The sequence below is a fragment of the Paralichthys olivaceus genome, chromosome 21 (genome assembly GCF_024713975.1).
Source record: "Paralichthys olivaceus isolate ysfri-2021 chromosome 21, ASM2471397v2, whole genome shotgun sequence".
Lineage (NCBI taxonomy): Eukaryota > Metazoa > Chordata > Actinopteri > Pleuronectiformes > Paralichthyidae > Paralichthys > Paralichthys olivaceus.
Window position 1 is genome coordinate 11,078,151 of NC_091113.1, and position 21,519 is coordinate 11,099,669.

Genomic DNA, 21,519 nt, shown 5'->3' on the forward strand with positions numbered 1-21,519 from the left:
GTCTACGTGGACCCTAACCCTGGGGGCAACTGGAAAGGTTTAGGTGATTTCACTTCAGCCCAGACAGCCTATATGGTGTTATAGCAGCCTGTGATGGACTGATTTAATCCCACTGATGGTGCTCATAAGACACAGGAAGAGGGATAGACACGCGCACACACACACACGCATACATACACACACAAAGTCACCCTTCAGTCATACATGTGAACATAAAAGGGGTTTTGGACGTGTGTGTGTGTGTGTGTGTGTGTGTGTGTGTGTGTGTGTGTGTGTGGGTGTGTGGGTGTGTGTGTGACAGAAAAAGAGAGGTCAGCAGGGCTAACACAGTCCCCTGGCTGTTCTCAAGGTTAATGTGAGACTGACAGCGGCTGCTATTAGCGGCCTTCAGATGGCTTCCACCCCCATCTGCGGAGCTGATTCATCCCGGTGGCAGCGGTGCATTAAGATGTAACAGCTCCACTCTCAGGTGTCACTCACCCCTTTAGACAGTGCCCTTCATCATAATTTTACATTTCCTATTAACTCCCATTGTCTACCGCTGTGCACTAAAAGGATAGGTGCTGCCGTTACCACCTCACTCTCACATGTCACTCAACACTTTCTTAATGTCATTATATCATGTCACACCATTGTGTGTTAATTGAAATACCTCAGACATTGTCTATATGGTCCATTAAAGGGACAGGAGCCTTGTTCTTACGTGTCACCAGTGCTTTGCATGTTCATTTATATAGTCAGTGTTTCACTTCTACTCGCAGTGTAGCTCAGGAGATGGGGGGAAAAATACCATCAAGAAGAATTGCACTCTGGCATGTTGACGTCTGCACCCAAACCATCTAAACCTCATTTACATTTTAATTCAAAGACATTAAGCAGATGCTCTTATCAAGTGCAGGTTGATGTTTAGTGTCTTGCTCAAGGACGCTTAGGTGAGGAGGGTTGTGCAAGTTAAATGAAAGCAATCAAATAGAGCTGTTGTCTGTTTTCATGCATAGTCGCGTTTTTATTTTTATTTTTTATGAAAGTACCCAATTTGTCGTTATTTCATTTTATCTAATGACCAAAGTGGAAGCTTTAGAACAAATAAGGATTAAGCCTTGGTGGGAAAGACGGAAATAATAATTATACTGTATTTAGAAAATACCAGCCAACAGCACACAGGCCTAACCATTAAATGAATGTATAAACACTATTTAGATGGATTATTGTGGGTCATTTGGAGATACTGAGGAGTATGTGTCAGAAATGCCGCTGTTTCTTAAATAACTAGGTCCACACTACTACACTTTTGTTTAAAAACACATCAACTGTGCATCAGGGGATTAAAACTAATGGAGGACAGAGATTGTTTGAGTTTGGAAACGCCGTTTACAGACAAAAACGTAGTGGTATGGATGAAGCCTAAGTGTTTGAATTTAGTAAAGCATCCTGATGAGCAGGGCTGGCAGAGAGTGGAGATGAGGTGGGTGGGGGGGTTGCCTGGGCCCATATGAAGAGTGATGATGTTGTTGACTCACTGTCGGCCAGATGCCAATCAATCAATTAACCAATCAATAGTCATCTGGTGAGCGCCTAAGGACTCTGGGGAAAATCTCCCAGAAACACTGGAATCAATTACTTTTCGCCGCAGCCACAGGCTCACACACAGGTGCACGGACCCATACACACATTAACACATTTCTACACTTATGCTGGTTTACGTGTTAAGGCCACTGCCTACCGCCTTTTCTCAAGAAATATGAGAAAATTCTGTCTTTTCCCTCGTTCCTAATCACTCATCCCTTTTTGCCTCCCCCATCTCCTCTTCTCTGTCTCCCTCCCCTTAATGGAAAGCAGCATACCCCGGCTGTCGTCAGCAGCTATATCCAGCTACACTATAACACAGTTAATAGATAGGCCTGGCAGCTTATGGACCCCATGCATTTTTAAATGTGAGTTTTATGACTCCTGGAGAGCAAGTGAGTGAAGAGAGGGAGGACTATGCTTGATATTTGTTCCTTGAGCGTCTATATGTGAAAGTGTGCCTGAAAAGAAAGAGGGAATATGGAGGACAGAAGCAGCGGAGAAGTAAAGCATCAGTTTTGCTTTTGTTTGCTTTCTCTCTTTCTCTCTCTGGGGGGAGGGAGGAGAGATTTTTTCTTTTCTTTCCACAGTTTTATTTTTACCTCTCCCATTACTTATTTGAAATACTCTCTTTCTCTTTCATTCTTATTTAAGGTGTAGGACGCACACATGCACTCAAACATACAGGCCTATCTATAAGGTCATTGTGGTCATGAACCCTGTTACTAAGCAGTATATAGCTGAATCCATCCAGCTGTTGTTTTCATTTTTTTATATTGTCTCGCATGCTTCCAGATGTCACATGGATTTACATGCGTTCATATACTGCATGTATGTAGCGTATGCATTTGGCTAATGTGAGTTTTTTAATCTTGCAGCTCTAGATTAATACAGTGACCTTTGGGAATCTGCAGGCAGCTCAATCTCACACACACACACACACACACACACACACACACACACACACACACACACACACACACATGTTGTATGCTGACATATGCGTGTGTCCTAGAGAGGTCATAGCATGTTGACCACCAGTCTGTAGCGTTCATCTGTCTGGCCTGACCCACAAACCCCTGCCTCCACTCTGGTGTTGCACATAAGCACAAACACACATGACTACACACACACACACACACACACACACACACACACACACACACACACACACACACACACACACGACTACACACACACGACTACACACACACACACACACACACGGCATCATCTTTGAGTGATCTCACTGTGCCCCACATTCTGACTCTGTTGGCGTGCTTGTCTTGCTCATGGCACCACTGGTGAGCTGTGAAGATATGCGTTTCCCCTCCGGGGGGGAGAATGGCATGCGGAGTGAGGCGCAGTTTGCTCGGGGGTGTTAAACACAGACCAGTACACTGCAATAGGTGATGGCAATTCCATTCCATATTGACATGTGGGTACAATCATTACTGACGGCTGAATGACTGCACTGTACTGAGATGGGTGTGTTTGATCGCTGACATGTTCTCGTTCACAGCCACACAGCTGCAAATGATGCTGAAGTTGTGACCCTCAGAGTTAACAATGTCAGAGCTTCATTCTGTTGTATTATTCATCGTAAACTGCTGAGTGTGATAAAGGTTATAAACATGAAATGCACTGTGAGGCCTATGAGGTGATATAAGGTAAACTATGCCTTATGCATAAACTACCTGCAATGTAGTAGGGACTGCAGTATCAATTTTTAAACAGTGTAGCATAAATATCTATGGTATAACTTCTTCTTTCCAAGGGCCCTGATACGATATGAATCTCCACTTTGTTTACACTAAGTGCCTTTATAAGTGATAGCTAGTCATTTAATTTAGAACAAAAAGTTTATTGCTATTTTTATTTTTAGTTACGATGAACTGTATGTATGTACCTGACTGGTTCCATTTTGCTGGTGTTGCAGGACACTGTAAGGCATCCCCTGTATCCTGCTCATTAGGGCTAGGGTGGAGGAGGTGGCTGGTCAAGTAGGGTATTTCAGACGGCCCTCTCCACAGTCATGCTTGCCAGCTCTTCCTGGGGCGTCCCCTGGCCAGATGGGATATGTAGTCCCTCCTGCAAACACTGGGTCTAACCCAGGATCTCCTCCTGGTTTGGTGTGCCCAGTAAATCTGCAACGACAGGTGCGTAGGAGGCATCCTGACTAGATACTCGCACCACCTCAACCGTCCCCTTTCTGCTCTAAGTTCCCTCCAGATGTCTGAACTCATTTCGGCAGCTTGTGTTCGCAATCGCAATTCTTTCGGTCACTACCGTCAGCTCATGATCATTGGTGATGGTTGGTTGATCATCAGATAAATTGAGAACTTTATCTTGTAGCTCAGCTCCTTCTTTGCCAAAATGATCCTTTACAACACCCTCATCACTGCTGTGTCGCAGTCGGATACACGCAAGTAGACATTTCTGGCAGAGCACTTCGTAACACAAACACAATATTTCTTCTGTTTACCCGGTTATTTTCCCAAAGAAAGATAAAAAAATTTATTTGTCCAGAGTTGTTATTAACTTCTGTGGATTGGTATTTGAGTAAGATTCATTATGTGAAAAGCTTATCAAATCATGGCTTTCCTGAACTGACACCACTTGTGTTGCCCCATGTGTAGTCGTGCTGGTCTTTTATTGTTCTGAACGAAGGACACCAGTGCCAATAGATGTAACATTTGTGAGTCCACTGCTTCACTGTGCTGCTCATAACTGCATGTATTTTTCACATCTTGCGCATTGTAGCTCTAAGTCTATAACAGTAAGTTTGCAAAGGTCATGTTTGAACAAATGAGCCCCTGGTTTGGTAATGTGGTGTGAGGTGAGTTATCACTTATCACATGCAATAGTACCTTTTTATCCAATTGCTCCTGTCAATGAGAAACACAGAATATGCAGATTTACACAGTTACGGTGGATGATTCAACTTATTTGATTTAGCCTTCTAAAAACAAGACACTGACGAGCCCTCTGGAAATGAAGTGACATTTAGGCTGGTGACACACACAGTAACATACATACACACAATGGTTAATACAAACACATCCACACTTCCACAATCATGGCTGCAGCAAACATCAATTCATATCTTGAGGGGCTCATATGGGAACACACTGCTGCACAGAATAGTTGTCACACACTTGTCCACACATACTTACAGATACACACTTGAACAGAGGAAAACATCAACCCATACATACATAGACAAAAAAAATCCTACCAAAACAGACATTTAGTTTTACTTAGTTTCGTAGTATAACTATGTGTTAATGTATTCTTAGTAATACTGGTATTATCAGCAGGGGCTGCCTGGAGGAACCACACACTGTCCTTGTTAAGAAGGCACACCCGCTCAAAGGAGCAGATCTTGTCTGATCCTCTGGCGGGCGAGTGGCGGCATAAACAGGAAGGGGCCCTGCACTTCAGTACGTCATTCGCTCTCGTGTCATTGGATCTTCTGTGTTGAAATGTGCTGAAGTGTTTCGCATAACATTGTTAGCCCGATATCCTGAGTCGGTACACAAAGGTGACACTACCTTGGATGTAGACACACATGCACAGTTAGTTATTGTGTTGGCTGCGGAAAAAAAGAAATGTCCTCTTGAGCCAGTTGTGTCCTGTTCCCTTTGTGAGGATAGAGAGTGACGCACATAACCTGGTACAGGTTTGCATGCACCCATCGAATATGACAGCGTAAGTGTTCTGTGCATTTGTGTTAGCTGGTGGGGGTTGTTGAGTCTTTTGGAGGCTCTCTGACCAGAAATATGGACTTCATTTGTGCCGGGCCTCTCCCAGTAACGGGAACAGAGTTAGGGGTGGACTGAGGAAGACACGCACACACACACACACACACACACACACACACACACACACACACACACACACACACACACACAGACACACACACGCATTGACGCATTCATGACACATGAGTTTGGGCACACTCAGCTCCTTATCCTTGTACAAAACTGTATTTTTACCAGCTTGTATGGAGTGGACCCTCTAGTTTTGCAGTAATTAAAAACCCCATTTTCAATTTTCAGATGCCCTCCATTCTCTCTATTTCTGAATGGGATCTAATTTATTTTATACACACAAACATTATTGACAATGGAGAGTGTCCTTTGCTCTCATAGAGGAGTGCTACTTCGTGAAGCAGTAGTTGAGGATAAGGCCTCAGCTATAGATGAGTATGTCCTGTGTAGAGTATCCATAGTTACGTATTATTGTTCGGTGACCCCCAGCAGCTCTAGTAATTATCATGGCTGTAAAGGAGGAAGTCTGTGTTCGGAGAGATTGGATGGATTTAAACCCAAACCATTGACCTAACTGTTTATTTAATAAACAGTGTCAATCTTGGCATCCTAGTGTGCGCTTTCTTATTTGGATTGATCCTGCACCAGTTGGAATTTGTTTTTCAGAAGAATTTGGAAATTTGGCCTTCAGGAAATTGTAATGGACATTTTATCAATTGACAGACTGAAGAACTTATCAAGAAAATCATCTTTAGATCTTTAAAATCAGAAATAGCACACATAGGTCGTGCACAGGCCGATTTTCACAGTAATATTGGGAAAACTAGAGTGTAGTTGTGTGGTGCTTGTCTGATGATTGTCGGGCCGCTTCCCTTCAAAGAGAACACAAGTCTTGCCACTGTGATACTGTAAATCGTCATCCCTGGGCTCTGTTGCTGCTTTTGTGAAAAAACTCATGAACCCACCACTACTGGTTTTTAGAACAAGTCCAAATAACACATCAAAGAAACTTTATAGCCTGAGGTTTTGTCGGATAAATTATTAAAGTGGGCAAGTGAAAGACTTAAGGAAGCGAGGGATCATCAGGACAGCACCAGAGGGCTGGTGGAAGGAGCAGAAACGGTGTGTGACTGTTGGAGAATGAATAAAATGCACTACAGACCCCAGACCGCAGGAGGCATGACTCCTTTACCACCAGGAAACCTCAGGGCTTTCTGCTCCATGCTCGGTTTTCTGTCACTTTACTTCTCATTTAGTTTAACTCTTCTCTTCCTCCCACATTTAGTGCTTCCATGTTATTTCCCTCTTGCTCACTGCATTGTTTCCTCTAGAGTTTTTACCACCTTCTCTCCCAGCATGCTTCTCTTATTCTATAGCCCCCTTTCCACCACGAACTTCTGGCTTTTCTCTAGAATGGGAATGGATACAAACAGCATTCACTCCTGGGTCAAACGATTCTGCAGTAGACACAGGTTTTTATCAGCTCTGACTCCGGTCGCAAATTTCTCCTTCTTCTTTGTCTTTAATTTGGCAATCTAGAAACTGACCTTTCGTGACACTACGTCATAACGCACATTCAACTTCAAGGTGTTGGTGCATAGCCATTTAAGTTTGTTTGCTTATTGGTTGTTTTTTATTTACACCCTTTTTTTTGTATTGTGCAAGATGCAGCACTGGCAAGACAGGGAGGTTAGAGAGCTTCTCAGTTTGTATGACATCAAACATGACTCACTGAGGGAAAAACCAACAGAAAAAACACAAACTCATTGGAAAGGGAATTGAGTCAACCACCTTTATTTAGTGTGTTTAAGCATGTTCAGAAAACCTGCTTATACCTGATAATGCTGGTGTGAAAGAGTTACTGTACATCTTTATTGCTTACTTCCAATGTCGCCCAATCCAGAGCATGTTCAGCCTTTAACTCCCTCTCTGCGTTGGCCCTTTTATCTCCTCCCACCCCACCCCTCTCTCTTGGCTCCCTCGGTTTTTTTCTTTCCAGCTCTCTTGCTCTCACCTCTCCACTCTCTTCATATTTCATATTAAGCAATCCTTTCCATGGAGCCAGCTGTGTAAACAATAGGGACCGGCCCTCCATGTTTTCTCAGAATGAGAGAAAAATGCCAGAAAGACCTGGATGCAAGGAGCTCGCCACACGCCGTCCACACCGATGATCTATAGTCCTTTGTCTCCTCGACCTCCTTTGAGCACGAGTGGGACTTTCTGGGCAGAGTGTTGGTTTTTGTGTGTGTGTGGGGCTGAGCGTTAAGCATACAGGGCAGTGTGTTTATGCGGGTGTGGGAGCTTATCTGTTACCATAGCCCCCTGCAAATATTGACCAAGCTGAATAGCTACAGTGAGCAGCTCGAAAGCAAATGCTGCATGTCGTGCTCTGCCAGAGACGCCTGCAGTTTTTTTCAACAAGGCATTCTCACCGGAAATAAACTGGCTTGCTTCATGGAGAATTTTGCAAGAACACCCCTATACCCCCATTACTGATAAATAAAGCAATCTCAGCTGTGCTTCACATTCTGCAGCTGACCCATATTTAGCAGAAGCACTGGTTCATGCTCCTCGTCTATGTATAGGTCTATAAACCGTCTACCTATGCTGCAGGCAGCCTATTTGTACACGGATGTTCCTAGAAGCTGCTGGTGTTCCTGGGATTTAACACTCTTCATCTGATACTCTTTATTTAATTGGTGGGTTGGCAGACTTACTTTGGTGGACACGGTTAGCTATAGTGTGGGTGAGCATCTGTCAGGGGTGTGCTGTGTGTGTGCGTGGGTGTGTTTATGGGTCTACACACATGCATGCGGGTGGGCAGATGGTCCAGTTCTGCACCGACAGCCACAGCAGCGCTCATTTTGTGTGTGGGAAGAAGGTTACCATCTTACCCTGACACACATACACCACTCATCCCTGGGTTTATTTTTTGCAGGTGCAGTGCTTGTTGGCATTTGAGATCATTAAAGGCTGACCTTTCTGAGGTGAGGCAGAAATGTCACCTAGCCTGCTTTGCTGACAAGTGGACTCACCCCATAGGGGGCCTTGGCAAAACGGCTGAGGATTCTCACCTCCCTGGATGTGCACTTAGCACCCTTTAGCCCTCTAGCACCACACTGTCTGGCTGTCATCGAGAAGTAGCTCCCACCTCCGGCTCTCTCACCCGCAATGCCTCAACTCATGAGGATTCTGACCATCTCGGAGCAACGCAGGTGGAAGGAGCATCGAAGTGGAAGTATTGTTGGCTCAGGTAGTTGCAAGGTTACCTTGCGAGGCAGCTGCATTATCCGACATTGGCAAGATCATGTGAGAATAACCCACACCCCATATAACCCACCCCATCTGAACTAGTAACTTACAGTAAATGCAGTGCTCTTCTTTAAGTCTCTCCCCCAGGCACATAGATGACATGCACATGTGGTTTAGGATATGACACACACAAGAACACACAAAGGCTGCATGCACGGCTACACACACCACCCATTAACTCAGACACTTGTTGATACACAGTTTACAAACTATACAAACAGTATACACATATGCATATGCACACATGCTCATTCACTCTTGCCATGTCCTGTCTCAATTGTGAGGTACAGTATATGTCCACCCACGCTGCTGTGCTCATAAAAGGTTTAGTGCATCGTGCTTCAGCGACTAGCATCATGTGTACCACTGCAAATCCAGCCAGAGTCAGAGCTCAGTCTGTGCTGTTAAAGACTGACAACCCACTGCGGGTAGCAACTTTTGGTCTTACCTGTGGAGAGATCTTTGTACAAATCCATGAGTTTTCTCCTCAGGACATTACAGTGAAATTCTTAGGTCATAGTGAAATGGTGAAATACTGTCTATTGCAGGTTTTTCAGTGTACCGTCTGGGTTTATAACATCGCATGATGCTGTTACAGAGCAATAACATTTCCTTAAATAACAAACAGTGACTGTATTGTTTAAGCAGCTTAGCTTCTCTTATCAGCAGCTAACGGACTCCACAGTCACGCTTTGTGTAGCATTAACATCACCATGTGACTAGTTTTACTGAACTCATTAGCACTGAGGTGAAGAGCTGCTGCCACGGACCGCCAGCTGCACACATCGGTGATATGTAGCACTGGCAGCACCTATATCAGTAATAATTGATTATATAGAAGAGATGTGTGTGTGTGTGTCTGTTGTTTTTATGTCATGCATTGCGTTGTGCTTTTTCAAGCTATTGAGTGTGTGTTAAACTTTCTGCCACTGACCTCTCTAAAACTTTGACAGTATGTGTGCACACCTGTGTACATGTATGCATATGTTTGTGAGTTGAACTGCGTGGACATGTGTGCGTTTGTGCTTTTTGAAGCGTGTGCACATCCAAACATGCACGTCTTGTCCATTTACGTGCACGCTGGAATGTGTATGCCACGCGTTGCATCTCCCGTCCCCTGTGGCTGTGTTCGCCGCGTTATCTGCCCATCCACCGCGACCTCATGCTGCCATTTGCTGCTTTTCCCGATTATTAATTCAGCGTTTGCTGTCACAATCAATTACAGTCTCTCGTGCCTCGCGACCTCTGACTCTCCCTTCTCTCGGCCCGTTACATGCCAAACACAGAGTTAAGACCAAGTGACCCAGATTGTTTGTTTATTTTTTCCTCCTGCTGTAAGTGATCACATACATTCCCTCAGGAGGTGCCCTCTGTACAGCACCTTGCCTGTTTGCTCTTGAGTATGTTGAAATGAATTTGGCAGATATGGGCTAGCTGTATAATGGTAAAGGGGATGAATAAAGCTATACAAGTAAAGGCTGTAGAGGAATCATTAGGAACTCTTTGAAAAGATATACATTAATGGCTCCATTCCAGGCCCCAGGGTCCCTGAGCACTTCTATAGGCTAGGCTATTGCATCACCTCGTCATCTCAGACTCGTGTCTGTTTTTAGTCTCCAGTGTGTGCATAAAGCAAGTCCGTGAGTAAATTTTTTAGACGTACATGTATCACAGGCGTTCAGAAAGTGAACATTCCTGTTGGTTACGCATGTCTTACCATCTTCAGTGTTTGTACTCATGCATGTTCATATGAGATGTATCATGTCGGCCTCGACAGCACTCAGGGACATCTATACAACAAGGGAGACCAGCAGCTGCACAGCATTATACACACAACTGCTCCAGTTTGTTCTTCTCCATAACAACGACCTTGTGTGTCAGCCGCACCATATAGAACACATACATCATACAGTGGGAGGCACCTGCTGCAGAGATTCGAGTGCGCCCTGTCAGAGGAAGTGATGAGAGATTAGTGTGTTTGCGTGAATGCAGTTGTATGAGTGGGTGTGTGCTTTTGCATGTGCTAGTGTGGGTTAAGGACAACAGGAGAATAGAGATGTGTGCACAGTGAAAGGTGGAAAATATTAGATGTCTGCTCTTGTGTGTGTGTGTCGGTGTGTGTGTGTGCATGCATATGCTCTTTATTTATGCACATATAAACATGTGTATGTACAAACTTAAAGTGCGTGTGTGTATGTGTGATTTGACATGTTGCATGTTTACGGTTGTGTGCCAGCGGACCCTGTCAAATGCAGGATCAGAACATCCAGCTGTTTGTGGGAATTGTGATTGGTTTGTGTGCGTTGACAGGAAGGAGGATGTGAAGTGCGTGTCAGCAGCTTTACCAGCTTTGGTGTTGCATGTGCGGTTTTCACAGCAGATTATATTGACCCCCCAGTTGTGCCATGATTCCTCATATAGTGGTGTGTGTCTGATCTTTGTGCCTCTTATGTGAGTGTGTGGTTTGTCCTTAATGCAGGTAAAGGGATTATACAGGTGCTCAGTTACACGTTTGTGTGTGTATGTGTGTGTGTGTGTGTGTGTGTGTGTGTGTGTGTGTGTGTGTCCGCACGCCTCTGTGCATGTGCAAAAAGTACTTCTGTTTGTACGCCGTGTTTGAAATGCTTCAGCTGTACCACTTAAACATTGTTTACATCATGCATCAGAAAATGTTTGTCTTTTCCCAGCTGCGGACACTGGGCCTCATTCATGAAAATCTCTGATGCAACAGATTCAGTTTGAACTCATACAGATGTTTTGTGGAATAAATCAATATTTAAAAATGTTTAAAGGTAATAAAATAATAAATGGGCCCACAGATGCAATGTATGCGCCAATATATAATAAATAATACAAGATCAAATTTAGAAAAATGCAACACACTTACAACATTGTTTTACAAATATTTGCTCATGATATGGGAAAGATAGATATTAGATGTGATTAATTTAATCTTACCTGCCGGGTGCTTTCCCACACAGACATAATGTTGATGTTCTGTCTTCATGCAGCAATTTTGTTGGCAGTGTGGACATTTTTGGGGGATGATTTTCTGATTCTAAGTGCAGGGTGAAATTAAAATGAACCTGGTCAATTGTAAACAATGTAACAATGATGCCAACTTTGGTTCTGACCATGGTCCCTACTTTCAGGTTTGAAAACACCCTAAATTTAAATCAAAATGTGAGTTGGAACTTTGGCTTCCTTTAAGTCCGATGTGTCTGCACCCATCCCTCACAAAATATAAGAGAAGCTGCAACAGTATCCCTCTATCTCTATCTATGCACTCTGACACCAGTAAAAAGAATCCGTTATGGATGCCCCACAACAAAGTTACTGCTGGTGTAAGTGCATGGTAATGTGTGATGCTGCTTATCATTCAGAGTAGCCTCTCATGGTGCCCGCACTAGATGCTGTAATGATAATGATGAAGGAAGTGGCCCATTTCCAGCCAGTCGGTCCTCTTGGTGTCCCAGTGAGTGGTATAGTTCCTCATTAAAAGACCCAGTTCACCATCTGTAGCCTCTGGCTGGTGCATTCAAATACATTTTATATGGTTTTACATCACTTCACTTCTCTATATTTTTGACAATGCTAATGCATTTTACATGATCGTGCAAGTGTACAATGTGGAGTGTGTCCAGGCTTAAGTTCATAATGCTAATGATTGTGTATCACTTTGTATTGTATAGAACCAGAAATAATATTGTTATATATCCTCTTCGACTCTTAACTCTCTTCTGGTTTAATGGGGAGGCTGTTCAGGAGAGAGAGAGAGAGAAGGGAGGGGCTTTAAAAGCAAATAAAAATATACCCAACTCCTGTGGGCTTTAAAAACGCTAGTAAAGCTTTCGCACTAATACAAACTCATGCAGCTCTCAGTCCTGATCACCACACACACCAGCTCTCTGTGACAGGGTGACGACAGAGCAACAATCAATAAAAACTAGCGTCTAATAGAAGGCCAAGCCAATAAAATCCACTCTTCGTCTGATAAAGAGACATATTGGGGCTCCACATCCACTACCTGCACTGTACACACACCTACAAGCACAAACTCACAACTCTACTGCAGTTTGGTGCCTCAGTCCCATAAGTAGTTACTCATTCTCCTATGTGTAGGTGTATAGTTACACACACATGCACACACATGCTCACGTCTTGCACTGAGTCTCTATGGAATCAGCTTTCAGACAGTTCCAAAGAATGTCCCTGCAATCAAAGATGGTTATGATGAACCTGTGCCACTGCTTAGACAAAGACTCACACCACCAACTTTGTTTGTTGAAGGACAATGGTTTCATTTATAGCTTCTGAATGTTTTATAACACATCAAATGCTCTAGTGAAGATGGTGTTCAGTGACAAATAATGTCCACCCTGTTAAGTAAAGATTTCCAAGTAACCACAAACAATGATGCCTGATCAGATGAGAAAGTTGTTCCTCTTGGTGATATTGAGTTATTTCAGGGCTTTTAATGTTTTTTGGTCTTGTGATTTTGGACCTGCCCTCTCCATCACATTATTCAAGCACCAAATGATGCAATATATTTTGTAAGAACGGTGTTAATCTCTCCAGTAGAGTTTCAGAGGCTTTTAGAGGCAGAGATAAATCAGGCTTTTTCCTTTCATTTGTCACCCATCTACACAATGCTGCCACCAGCGCTCCCCACTCCCCTGTCATACCCTGATGCTTTATGTACATCACACAAGTGGGAACAGGCACACAAACATATCTGACTTGACCCCTCACTCTTTGCAAGAGTTCATCCATGATGTCCTGGTGTGATTCATGTTAGAGTAGCACATTCCTGAGCAGCAACACTGCTTGTGCAAAGACACATTCCCCCTGCTTATTCAGTGTGTGTGTGTGTGCAATGAAATGCTTCTTAGTTTTACTGCTGTGCATTGCATCCACTGACTCTTAAAAGGGTCATTACAGTAAAATATAAGTTATGCTCATGTTATGACAAGCTGTTCGGAGAAATAGCTTCTCTCTTACTACTGCTTATGTTGCGGTGCTTGCGATGGGCTTTATGATAATTGTGCTCTCAGGGTGTTTGTCAGTGCTGTTGTGTGAGCTCATGCTTTCTCTGATGATTACAGGTCTGTTTGTACATGTCTTGGTCTTAATTTGGAAGTAAACTCTGCTGCAGAAATCTCTAGTGGTCCCAGAACGGCGCTTTGGGTCTCACCTCTGGCTCCTGCAACTGGTGTAATTAGCAAAGTTTTCTTTCGTGTTGCTCCCTTCATTTATGTTTTGGCTTGTCTCCTGCAGTATTTGTAGTCTGTTACCGTTAATGAGCGCACGTATGAGCACACAAAGCGGCGCTGAGACATCAGACGCCCGCTGCTCTCCTCACAGTTTTAACACTCCATTAGATAATTAAGGCGGATGGGGTGTTTTTGTAACATTTCTGATGAGACATTACCATTAATTAGCATCAAAAGAAAAGAGCTGCTTTGCTCAAGTGCTTCAGTACAAAGGCAAGTGATCTCTTTACCTTGTCACTGCAGCACCAAGTGATCTCTCTCTCTCTTTCTCTTTTTTTCCATAGGCAGAGGCTGTGCAACTGCAAAGAGGAAGCCCGTCCAAAGAGAAGAGCTTTGTTTTGGCATCATGTGATCTTCGCATTCCGTACAAGCACGCTGCAGTGGAAGAGTAAACCTACGCTCCTGTGGAAGCATCGCAACCACTAGCGCCCCTATCACCACTATCACCCCGCCTCACTGCAGTCATCAAAGTCACCTGTTCTTGACTCAACTTGCCTTCTGTCTCTCTCTGCTCCTTCATCTTGAAGATAAGGAATGGCCGTGCTGCTTTCCAGCCTCCCCAGCGCCTCTCGCAAATAAGGCCTTTCAGCTTGTTTCACAATACCAGAGAAAGGAAGGTTAAAACTCTCTACAGTCCCCTTTCATACCTCTACCCTGGGTCTCTTTTTTTGAAATCTTTGTGTCCTTAGTAACTCAAGCCTGAACACACAGTCAGTAAACCAGCAGGATTTTGGACATCTTCAACAGCCGTTTTTAAGGACCCGCTTCCAGACCATAAGGGGATTTTTACAAACTTCATCTGACAAGTCTTTTGGAATACCTACTCATGCCGCCTCCCTATGGGGGATTAAATCTGTACAGGAATACACACTGACTCCTCTTTGGCGCTTTTGGTATTGTTAAGGTGTTTTTTTTGTGAGGTCTGTTTGTGACTGGAGGGTGGACTGAGCCATCATGGCTGGGAAGGGCAACCCGCTGCCGGGCCCCCACCTCAACGGCTTCCCTATGCCCACCTACTCCTACTTCTTTCCCCATATGTTGGGGAGCCTATCGCCTCCAGCCCTGCCAGGACTGTCCCTCAGTGGGTATAGCACCCCTTCGCCAGCCAGTAAGTAAACTCTGTCTTTTCCCTTTTATTGCTGGTTCATGTCCTTGCTGTCGTTATTGTGCAGAAGTTTTACTTTCCCTTGTATGTGTCCTCATTTGCTTGTGAGACTGTGGCTCATGTTCCCTGCATAACTCCCTGACAATGAGTGTGCACGTATATGCGTGAGTCTGCTTGTAAAAAGACACTTTCATCTCATCCTGTTTGGATCATTTCTAAGTAAAAATGTGTCTGTTGGTAACAGAGAGTGGTACACGCACATCGCCTCCAGCACTGTCCTTAATTTACACGCCCACACACATCAACACACACATACACGCTCAGAAACATCACATGCAAATGAGGCAGGACAGCCAGAAAGGAGCGTTGTTTATTTGGGTAGCACAAATTTGGCAAGTGCTGCTAAAATAAATCTCACAAATGCTGTCTCTGAATCCAACCTTCATGGTGCAACTCCTTTGCACAATCAATCAAAAGCTCCCTTGCAAAGTTACTTATTTTGTATTCAAAGGAAAGAGAAGCTGCTCTGTCATCTATTATTTATACTCCAGAACATTTGTTTAACCATGAACAGTTGTGGAAGAAGAATTCAGATCAGATTGGCTCAGGTAAAAACCGCAGAACCCGAAGTGTTTATTAAGCAGAATGGTCCTTTTCAGAGTTGTATTATTGAAAAGTATATCACATATTATTTCCATTATTGATGTTATGATCTATGAGCATTATGTTGATATTATGGCTGGTCGAGCTTTGTAATAAGCAATTGTATCTACCTTATTGTATAGTGTACATGGTGCAGCATGGCTTTAGAACTACTGCATTATAAGAAAATGTTTAAATAATTGTTTCTAGTTTGATGAATTTTCTGGAGATTGATTTTCATCCCATGAATGACAGACTGAGAGATTACCTAATAATCTTGCTGCTCTGCCACATCTTAATGTGTAAAAATGATGTTGTGCTGTCCACAAAATTTTTCAAAAAGTTGAAACTCTGCAAAGCAGCTCTTAATTATAGATAACACAAGTAGTGGATAATTAATTCAAATATTGCAATTTAAAATGCAGTGGAGTGGAAGTATGAATGAATCCAGTATAATATGAATAGCACCACTGCCACTGACTGCAAATCAGAATACCAAAAGTGCTTTGGAACTCGCTGGTACAATCCCTGCCTCTCACAGCACACTGAGTAACACCGACAAACAGGCAGATAATCAATTAAACGGCACTGGCAGCAGCAGAAATATGAACTAAGGGAATGCAGTTAGTGGTGCAGATGTACAATCAGGTGGTGTGTATTGGCGTGGACAGGCCTGGCAGACTGCTGCCGCACTCTCACAGGTTCAGATGGGGTCAGTGTATTGACTTTCTATCTGCTGGAGTTTGTGTTGGCAGCCAACGTGGAGGGAAGTGAAGAACAGTTAGGGCCCAGCCCAGTCACTCCCACTTCCCCAATAGCATATACCCAGCCTCACTCACAAAGACTGGAATTCCCATCAGGTTCCTCTTTTTACACTGCTGCAAGAGTGTGTGTGCTTCTGTTTATGTCTCTGTGTGTGTGCGTGTGCGTGTGTGTTCACTCTCCCAGTGTTTGCCATGCAGGGCGGCAAGGTTCCTTCCCTCTTGCCTGGACAAACATTTCCTGTCTGTAAACATTGGAGAGCCATGGACACCACAGCTTCCTGACGAGCACGAGTACACACACACTTACACACTTACACATACACACACGTGGAAAACTCCTGCTGGCTCGTTTTATCTCACTCCTGCTCCTCCTCGCATGCAGATAACTGCAAACATAACTCACATATGCTCTCTCTCTCACACACACACACACACACAAAGCAACAGAACCACATGTGTCTTCCTCCACTCACTGTGACACGGACACACCACCTTCGCCACTTTCTCTTCCTCCTCCACCTATCCACTTTTCTGGCAGATCATTTCTCTCAGCCTCCCTCTTGCTCAAACACCTCGTTTTTTTCTTTTCTTTTTTCTTTTTCGCTCACATTTTCACACACTCACACTTGAAGCCAAGCCATTACCCACTCCGTTCAATGCCGAGCAGTGACGAAAGAGAGAAAGACAGAGAGTGAGTATGTGCTGAGGGAGGGGGGAGAAGAGAGAGAGCGAGAGCCAGTTTGTGTGGATCTTACAGAATGTCAGATTAGAGTCAAGAAAGCCAAGTGTCTTGATGGATGTTAATGTGGCAGAGTTTTCAGTTCGGGTAAATCCACATGACTACCTGCATGTGTTTGTGCAGAATGAATAATGTAGCTTGACCTTGTGATTGTTGTTTCTTCCTGTGCAGTTAAAAAAAAGAGGATGATTAAATTAGAATGAAATTTAAGTTACGGGCTTGGGATATGTAGGAGACGGTGATGGGGAAGAATGGAGCACGTAGTTGGGACAACTCATGAAGGCCTCTGATGGTTGAAGGGAGATGACCGGTTATCGAGAGTTGAGGTCAAATTTGTTTGATTGCTTCCGTTACTTCAAGAAACGTTGAGCTCTGCAACACGCCCCAATGGAACAACAAGGCATGTACAAGAAGAAAGTCTTCCTCACTGAACTTTCTTTCAGCTTTATTTTTGCTCTAAGTGAGCGAGACGTATAATGGATAATGGAGTTGAGATGCTGAAATCCTTTTCCATCAATATCAGTAGAAGACCCCTTTTTTCTGTCTTCTTCTCTTTCTGGGCTCTCTCTTTTGTTCATACTTATCTTCCTCCAATGTGTTCTCAGAGTCGTCCACCTCTTCTTCCTCAGCTTCTTTTAGCAAACCACAATAGACCAATTATTTGGACCAAGCAGAGCAGAAGGGTTCATGTCAGCGTACAACACACTCTCTTTCTGTGTGTGTGTGTCTCCAGCTAGAGCCTCCTGGGTTATGTCTTCACATCACATTATCTGGAAATCATAAGGTTAGGTTACGCACCAGAGCAGATCAGTTTCAGATATTGATATTACATTTATTGCCTGCAGCTTTATTAGTTAACTGAATATTATCACTATGGATTGATCTCACACACACACATACAAACGCGCACGGTGCTGCATTGCACAAATATCCACATCCAGCATCCGACAATATGGGCTCATTACGCCCACACGTAGATATGCACAAATTTCATTAGCGTTTTTGAATAAATCCTTGACACCACGCGCCTGTGTGAATACAAAACTATCTGGCCATGACAGCCTAACTATTGATCGTGTTATTATCACTAAAGCCCTCTGCTGTCTGTCACCAGCTCGAACACTGTGCTATTACATTAGCATGGTGTTATGAGGGATCATAATGAATGGAGCCAGCTTGCTACCTGCTGCCACAGCGGACTAATTGGCTTTTCCCCACAGAGCGCTCTTGTTTCAGCAGCCACAGTAATTGCTTGGTACAGGAGCGTTTCCTAGTGTGGCTAACACACATAAGCACCATCGCCTTTGACTTATTAGGGGGCACAAAATGGCATTTATGAATGTACTTTTGGACCAGTAGGAGAGATATGAAGGGATATTTTCAGACCTCAAGGAAGCTTGTGTGGGTGCGTGTCACCTATCCCGTATCCCATTAAGCAGCCGGTGGTGGAATGCATTGACCATTGGTAAATATGGATATGCTAATGTTGGGCAAAGTGTGTGTTTGTGAGCGTGTGTGCGCTGGTTTCTGGACAGACAGGTGGTTCCTCTCTGCCCCGGTGGTCTGCAGGAATCAAGGGTGCATGTCAGTACACGCCATGGGTGGCAAAAACACACACACACACTCACACTTACTTCAACATACACACACAAGGCTCGTGGATAAGGATAATGACATGAGGAACACTTGCGATGTGCTCCCCTTTGGCAGCAATCCAAAGTGTGTGTGAATACCACGCAAACATGCACTCTATTGACTGAGGCACTTTTTTTTTTCAATCAGGCTACCAGGTACCAGCCGTTTAGCCACTTCAGAAGGACGCACACACACTCACACACAGAAACAGCACCTCTGGGGAGCTGCTTGTCATTATTGGAAAGTCATTTGAGGGGTGCCGATACTCTTGATGGCGAGGATGCAGGCTTATTAAACATGGCATGTAAAACACATCTAGCATGGCAGCGTAGCACTCATTCACCCGAGCTTAATGACCTTGTTAATTAACTGCAGAGCACTGGGAGGCTGTGAAATGAGCACAAGGACTATCCTATTCTTAAATTTTCAAAGAAGTAATTGTCTCTGATGCTACTTTGAGATAATTGCCAAATCACAAGTAGCTGAAGCAGTTTTATCCTTTGTGTTGAACCAGATAACAAATAAGTTAGTTTCAAAAGGTTAAATGCATGTCTTCATTGTAATGAATCAAACAGTGGTTACATAAAGGGTACAACTTTCTCCACCAACTATTTAAATAATTCTGTTCCTGTTTCTCTGAAAGCACATACAACTATTTCCTTTTAATGTGACCTCTAATTTTTTTTTCAATATGTAGTTTTGAAATAAATTGATTTAAGAAGAACATGATTATTATTACCATATTTCAGTTAAGTTATTGTGACTTATTGTAGATGTATTAGAGACATTTTTGTACACTTATGCACTACACATGTAATTGCAGGCTCAACCACCGGGAAATTATAGCAGTTAGGCAATTAAGTGAATTATTTACAAATAATTAACAATGTCGAGACAATGTTTGCATTTTAAAGCCGACGCGATACAATACGCTTTCAAAGTCGGCTGATGAGTGTGCAATTGTCATTGGCGTGCTTGCAGTCGTGCGTTTATATTGCATGAATTACAGACGTGCAGTTCAAAAAGAGCTCCGAAATAACGCATTTTAAGTCGTTAAAAAATCACGTAGTGTGAATGAGGCTTAAGAGAGCACTGTTCCAAAACATTGTCGTTCTTTTGCATATGGCTTCTAGATTATAGTTACAGTCATTATAGAAGCAAACTTTAATTAAAGGTCTGTATCATTTAAGTCTGACTCAATCCCTGTCCATCCACCTGCCCAAACTCTGTGCCCCTACTTCCTAACTTGTGCATACAGGGCACATTGCTCAAAACGGATGTAATTATAGAGGACACAAGGCTGAGGCAGGAAAACACACTCCATCTTGTGCAGATATTGAAAAAAGATGCAAAGTGAATTAGACAATAACTCAGTGCTGCTCTAATCAATACTGATGCTCGAGTAATTACAAACTATGTTATGCTCCTGGCCTCACATCTTACTGGCAGCAACAGTCCACCAGGATACACCGGTGTCACTATACATTAGGTGGAGCGGGTTTATGTGTACATCTGATTGTGTGTGGCCAAGATGGGGATTCTGTTGTGGATCAAAGTGTGTATGTAGGAACACGCCTGGCAGAGTGAAGAAATAGGGTGAAAGCAAAGCGGTGAACAGAAATATGAGAGAGGCCGACAGAGAAGCAAGATAGAGATGCAAGCCTTCTGTGCAGATGTGACAGAAGTGAGAGCCCTGGGCGCACACACACACACACACACACACAAACACACACACAGGCTTGGCAGCACCCGTGTGCTGTGCCAGCCTCGTGCCAGCAAGCTCTGCCAAAAGGGGCTCCCTCAAGAAAACACATCACCTTTTCCACAGGCCCTCTGGTCTTCCCCCATATCTATCCCTCCTCACTCTTTCTCTTTTGGCCTCTATTCTTCTCTTGTTCCTCCTCATTTTTTCAGCTCCACTCTTCTTCCCTCCCTTCATCACTCCTCTCTTTTCTTGCCTCATTCATCCACACTTATCTTTCTTTCATCCTGTATGCCCAGATTACGTCTTATACTTTCAGCACCAGTACACACACGAAGGTACAGAGGTTTTCTCCAGGTACTCTGGATTTCTCCTAAGACTTACAGATATGTGTTTTAGGTCAATTGGAGAACATCGGTAGGAATATGAGAGTGAATGGTTGTTTGTCTCTGAATGTCAGCCCTGCATTGCAAAGTCAACCTATCCAGGATGGAATGGATAGACGGAAAGGACAAAGCTTTAGCTGTCACCGTACATTCTGATTAGATTTCCATTACAAAGGTTCCAGTTGCACATGAGCTGAAAAACAAAAAAGGACGCTGAAACTGAAGTGAACCCATGTGAGGAGATCTTTCACTTCCCTCAACAATTCATCTTTAATAGAATATAAAGACATCAATGTCTTGGCAGGTGCACTGGTTTTTGGCCATGCTTTGATCGAAACTTGACTTGATTCATAGTGTGTATGCTTAGAATATATACTGTCCAGTAGACTCTGAACTCCACATGTGTCATGATGTCCATGAAGTCAGCAGCTGTTTGTTTACACGTCTGCAATGGAGTATAACCCAGGCCTTACTCCCCACCTCTCTCTCTCATTTACTATGATCCCTCTTTCTTCCCACCCTCCCTTTCTCCACCTTAGGACTTGACAGAGCTATCATTACCCTGCCACCTATTTACTCGCAGCCTGTTATTTTCCATTTGCTTTGAGGAGACCCAGGGCCA

At 43.6% G+C, this 21,519-nt stretch overlaps 1 protein-coding gene across 8 annotated transcripts in view; it reads left to right on the forward strand.

Annotated features, from left to right (window-relative positions):
• raraa (retinoic acid receptor, alpha a) overlaps nucleotides 1–21,519 on the forward strand; it is a 140,103-nt gene that overhangs the window by 48,180 nt on the left and 70,404 nt on the right. For all 8 annotated transcript variants that reach the window (XM_069517096.1, XM_069517100.1, XM_069517098.1 and 5 more), the window contains one exon: nucleotides 14,209–15,032. In XM_069517096.1, the coding sequence (XP_069373197.1) occupies nucleotides 14,879–15,032 (154 nt within the window). In that variant the 5' untranslated portion in view covers nucleotides 14,209–14,878. The remainder of the gene's footprint in view (nucleotides 1–14,208; nucleotides 15,033–21,519) is intronic.